This window comes from Lathyrus oleraceus, chromosome 4 (genome assembly GCF_024323335.1).
Source record: "Lathyrus oleraceus cultivar Zhongwan6 chromosome 4, CAAS_Psat_ZW6_1.0, whole genome shotgun sequence".
Taxonomy (NCBI): domain Eukaryota; kingdom Viridiplantae; phylum Streptophyta; class Magnoliopsida; order Fabales; family Fabaceae; genus Lathyrus; species Lathyrus oleraceus.
In genome coordinates, this window is record NC_066582.1 from 341,252,473 (window position 1) to 341,258,380 (window position 5,908).

General features: G+C 34.4%; 1 protein-coding gene across 1 annotated transcript; it reads right to left on the minus strand.

Annotated features, from left to right (window-relative positions):
• Nucleotides 1–1,986: 1,986 nt before the first annotated feature.
• LOC127137340 (uncharacterized) lies at nt 1,987–2,502 on the minus strand. Its single transcript, XM_051063811.1, has one exon. It carries the CDS (start codon nt 2,500–2,502, stop codon nt 1,987–1,989), a length of 516 nt encoding a protein of 171 aa, XP_050919768.1.
• Between the last annotated feature and the right edge of the window lie 3,406 nt (nt 2,503–5,908).

The following is a 5,908-nucleotide window of genomic DNA, read 5'->3' on the forward strand; positions in this document are numbered from 1 at the left end:
GGTTAGTCATATAAACCTGATTCCCCCTTCGCAATCCCAAACTCATCATTCTTAGTTCCAGATAAGTCTTTCGCCCCCCTTAAGACCTATGACTTATCTCCTTCAACATATCAATAATGAATGCATGAGATGGTAATAATGCAATTAACACAACAACTATAATAATATTTAGCGATCCACAATCGATCACACAATTGCAATCATGTACAACGTAATCCACCCTTCTAGACTACCACTAATATAATCAAATACACTCTCACAATCATTCACCACACATCAAATAATTTGTCAATACGGACCTCATCCATATTCGTCACACCATACACTTCATTTCCACCTGCTACCAACCTTTGATAAAATCGTTAAAAGAAATCTATCCTTGAAAGAAAGTTATAGTCCCTTGTTTCATCAACCCAATGCTTAAAACCCCGTCCTAAAATTATTTTCGAGTTGAAAGTTATGACCAAAACCGTGCACGAAGGCGTTACCAAAAAGTTGTTGGTTTATGAAATTTCCAACACGATTTTCATCTACTCCAACCCTAAAATAACCCTGAAATCATCACCAAAAATATATTACCCATTAAACAAAGTTATAGACTTTTGTTTCTTTTACTCAACTCTTCAAACCTTATCTCAAAATGATTTACGAGTTGAAAGTTATGATCAAAACCGTACACGAAGGCGTTACCAAAAAATAGTTGTTTTTCTGAAATTTCCAACACGATTTTCATCTACTCCAACCCCAAAACGTCTATGAAATCATTACCAAAAGTATTTTATTCCTTAAACAAAACCATAACCTTCTATTTAAGCTACCCAGGACTTTAAACCTCATCCCAAAATTGTTTACGGATTGAAAGTTATGATCAAAACCGTGGACGAAGGCGTTACCAAAAAATTGGTGTTTTCTGAAAATTTCAGCACGATTTTCATCTACTCCAACCCCAAAAACCTCCATGAAATCATCACCAAAAATATTTCATGGTTTTAAACTCAATCATAAACATATCAATATCAATCACTACTTATATTCATATAATCACACAAATAAATTCACCATTTTATACCCTATCATCATCATAATCATCATCTCAAACCCTTAACATACGAGAGACATAAAGTCCAACAACAATTCAAAATTCATCATGAACAAATATCAGTTGATATAGCCACAATTGCAATTCATTCCTCACAATCATGGTCATATATCAACAACAATTATAACATGGCATAAGACCAACCTAAGAGGGTAAGGACTTCTCACTATCCTCTAATAATTAGATACCTTTATAGGAATAGTTATCTCCACCTTACCTTAGAATTTTGAGCTCCAATCTCTTCTAAAATGGTGGTCTTCTTCTTCTTAATACCCTTGCCTTTTTCCCTATCTCTCCCTTTTCCAATTATTTCACGTACGTTCCCAACTCTCTGTTCTCTCCTCATCTTCTTATAAGTAGACCAACTAAATCCCTTATTTTTAATTTATTTTTAAATTTGGTTATTATTATTACTATAATATTAAATCAAACTAAAAAATCAAATATTAATTATATTTACATTAATATATATATATATATATATATATATATATATATATATATATATATATATATATATATATATATATATATATATATATATATATATATAAAGCATATCATTAGTCCAATCACCCAATAAAATAATAAAAAAAAACAATACTATCTCTATATTACAATTGTTATAAATAAATATTAACTTATTTATTATAACTACTAAATTAATTTAATTAAATCTAATCGTAATACTATTAATTTCATTGTGTCTAACACCCCCTATTTTTCGTTAATTACTATCACACCCTCACATAAAATTCTAATATTGTGGGACATTATCCCATACTCAAGGCTCCCCTACTACCTCAACCATTAAAAACACATACAATGCAATTAGATTATTCTATGGAATTAGATAATTTAAATGGGATGTTACAATTCTCCACCACTTAGAATATTTCCTTCTTCGTAAACTTACCTGATAAAAACAACTTTGGATATACTTCTCGCATCTGGCTTTTCAGCTCCCAAGTCATATTTCCTCCAACAGCTACTCCCCAGATAAATTTCACTAGAGCAATCTCCTTACCCCTTAGCTTCTTCAACTCTAGGTCCTTAATCCTCACAGACAATGCTTCTACCATAAGGTTGTCCCTCACTTGCACATCATCCATTTGAATCACATGAGACAGATCAAGAATATACTTCCGAAGTTGCGACAAATGGATCACGTTATACAAATTCGAAACATATGGTGGCAAGACCACTCTATAAGCCACAATTTCAATTCTATGAGAAATTTGATACAAACCGATAAACTTAGGAGTAGGCTTCTTTGATTTCAGTGCACGCCTAACACTAGTCACATGATTGACTCTTAGGAACACATGATCATCTTCCCTAAATTCTATATCTTTCCTCCTCTTATCATGGTAGCTTTTTTGCCTACTTTGTGATGCTTTCATTTTATCTCAGATCAACTTCACCTTATCAGTAGTTTGTTGGACAATTTCCGATCCAAGTATAACACTCTCACTATATTCATACTAGCACAAAGGTGTCATACACCTTTGATCGTATAATTCTTCAAACGGCATCATTCCAATGCTAAAATTAAAATTATTATTATAAGTGAACTCGATCAATGGTAGATGATTATCCCAAGTACCTCCTTGTTCGAGTGCAGAAGCCCTCAACAAGTTCTCCAATGATTGAATAGTTCTTTATGTCTGACCATCGATCTGTGGATGATAAGCAGAACTCAACCTTAACTTAGTACCCAAAGCTTCCTGCAAACTTCCCCCAAATATGGATGTAAATTGTGGGTCTCTATTGGAAACTGTATTCGACGGGACACCATGTAACTTCACGATTACCATGATATAAATCTCAGCCAAATTTTTTAATGGGAAATTGATATTAATCGGAATAAAATAGGTTGATTTCGTCAGTCTATCAACAATCACCCATATCGCATCAAACCCTCTTGGAGTATTCGGTAGTCAAATCATGAAGTCCATCAAAATACTATCTCATTTCCACTCTAACTTTGACTCTGGCAAGTCAAACATGCATACACAAATTGCATCATATCTCGCTTCATTCCTGGCCACCAAAATATTTCCTTGATGTGTTAATACATTTTAGTAGCTCTAGGATGAATACTCAAATTGCTTCTATGACTTTCCTAAAAAATCATCTTCTTCGGATCAAAACCGTCAAGCACATATACTCTACCTCGAAACCTCAACACTCCATGCTCATCCACTTTAAAGTCACTTTCTTTGTTTAGGCTCACTGAAGATGATAAACATACCAGCTTCACATCTAGCTTCTGATTCTCCCTAATTTCATTAAGGAATTCATTATTCACCTTAAACATACCTAGCATCACACTTCCTGGTGTCAATTCACAAACCATACTCAAATCTCTAAACTCCTCAATAGGATCCAACTTTCTAATCATCAACGCCGACATATGTAGAGACCTTCGACTGAAAGCATCAACCAGACCATTACCTTTACTTAAATGATAATTTAAGCTAAAATCGTAGTCCTTCAGAAATTCCAACCATCTTCTCTGCCTCATATTTAACTCCTTTTGATCAAACAAATACTTTAAACTCTTATGGCCACTAAACACTTCGAACTTGAACCATTAAGATAGCGCCTCCAAAGTTTCAACACAAATACAACTACTGTGAACTCTAGATCATGAGTAGGATAGTTCCTCTCATGTATCCTCAATTTTTGTGAAGCATAAGCCACCACTTTACCATCTTGCATCAACACACCACCCAAACCCATTTTAAAAGCGTCATAGTATACTACAAAAGGTTCATGAGGATCTGGAAAAATCAAAACTAGAGTTGTAATCAACTTCTTCTTTAACTCTCTGAAGCTCTCTTCATAATGAATATCCCACACATAGGTCTGACCCTTTTGAGTCAACTGAGTTAATGGAAGGGCTAAATTTGAGAATCCTTCAATAAACCTGTGATAATAACCTGCCAACCCTAGGAAACTTCTGATCTTTGTAACTGATTTAGGAGCCTTTGTAGCATTGCGTCTACTTTGGATGGATCCACTGCAATGCCATTACCAGAAATAACATGCCCGAGGAAACTCACCTCTTGCAAGCAGAACTCACACTTTGATAACTTCACAAACAACTTATTCTCTTTTAATAACTGAAATGTAATCCTCAAAATGCTCTGAATGTTCTTCATTCGATTTAGAATAAATCAGAATATCATCGATAAAGACTACGACAAATTGATCAAGATAAGGATGAAAAATGTGACTCATATACTCCATTAATACACCAGGTGCATTCGACCCTCCAAAAGGGATCACTGAATATTCGTAATGACCATATTAAGTTTTAAACACCGTCTTCTGAATATTTTCATCCTTAACTCGGATCTCATGGTGACCTGACGTCAAATCAATTTTGCTAAACACACAAGCTCCTACCAACAGGTCCATCAAATCGTTGATTCTCGGAAGTGGATACTTGTTATTAATCGTCACTTTATTCAATTATTGATAATTGACACATAGTCCCATACTACCATCCTTCTTCTTTACCAACAACACTGGAGCTCCCCAAGGTGACACACTTGGTCTGATAAATTTCTTTTCAAGTAAGTCTCCCAACTAATCCTTGAGTTCTTCCAACTCTGGTGATGACACTCTGTATGGTGCCATAGGATCAAGTCTAGTACCACGAACAAGATCAAGAGTAAACTCTACATCTCTCTCTCTCTCTGGCAGTAAATATAAAATATCATTTGGAAACACCTCCGGAAATTCAAATACCACTAGTAACCCTTCAACTATTGTTTGATTCTCAAAGGACAAGGAAGCAAACATTGCAAACACTTTAGCTTCATATTTCAACAACTCTTCCAATTGGCTGCAGATATGAAACTAGCTTTTTCTTCATCATCAGGAACCAGAAATCGTGCTGAGTTATGGTAGCAATTGATATGAACATGGTTGAATTCCAACTAGTTCATCCCCAGAATGACATCAAGATCACTTAGTGGCAGAAAAATTAAGTCCACACCAAAGTCTATACCATAGATTGACAGAGGACAATTCAAGCAGATTAAAGAAGTAGTCACTTACCCATTAGTTGGAGTACCAATAACTACTCCACTACTCAAAGTAGACACTACAAGACTCAATTTTTTCACACACTCACCAGAAATAAACGAGTGTGTCGCACCCCTGTCAATAAAAGTAATCAAAGGAATATTGTGAATGTAACATGTAACTCGAATTAACTTGTCTGTAGTTGTTGGTTCTTGGCACTTATGAATCATGTTGGGTGCATCTTAATTTTAGGAATAATTGTAAAACCCTAATTCATGGGAGGTGGTCCTTAATCACTATGGATTGCATCATGCTATTAATCATTGGATTCAATTATTAAGTGTGACTTTTGGTCAAGCAAAGGTTAACTTTAGGTTTGATTATCCATTGATTATGGAATCTTACATGGTTAGTTATTTGATTGGTTATTTGGTCCAATCATTGTTATTCAAAGATTAATCCAAGAAGGGAATTGCATGTTTCTATTCATGGTTAAGATTCAAAGTCAAAAATCAAGATCAAGCTTGGAGGAAACTTATCAAAGGTCAAAGGAATTCAAATTCAAATTCAATATTTGGAGGGAAAGTCTATAGCTTGGAGTACAAGTTATTCAAAGGACCATTTTCATTCAAAATACCAAAATCAAATTACAAGGAGCCAAAAAGTACAAAATCACAACAAAAATTACATTTGACCTGGAGTTGACATTTCGTCAACTGTTGACTTTTTTGTCAAATAGTTGACCAAAAGTCAAATCAATCCTAAACCTAT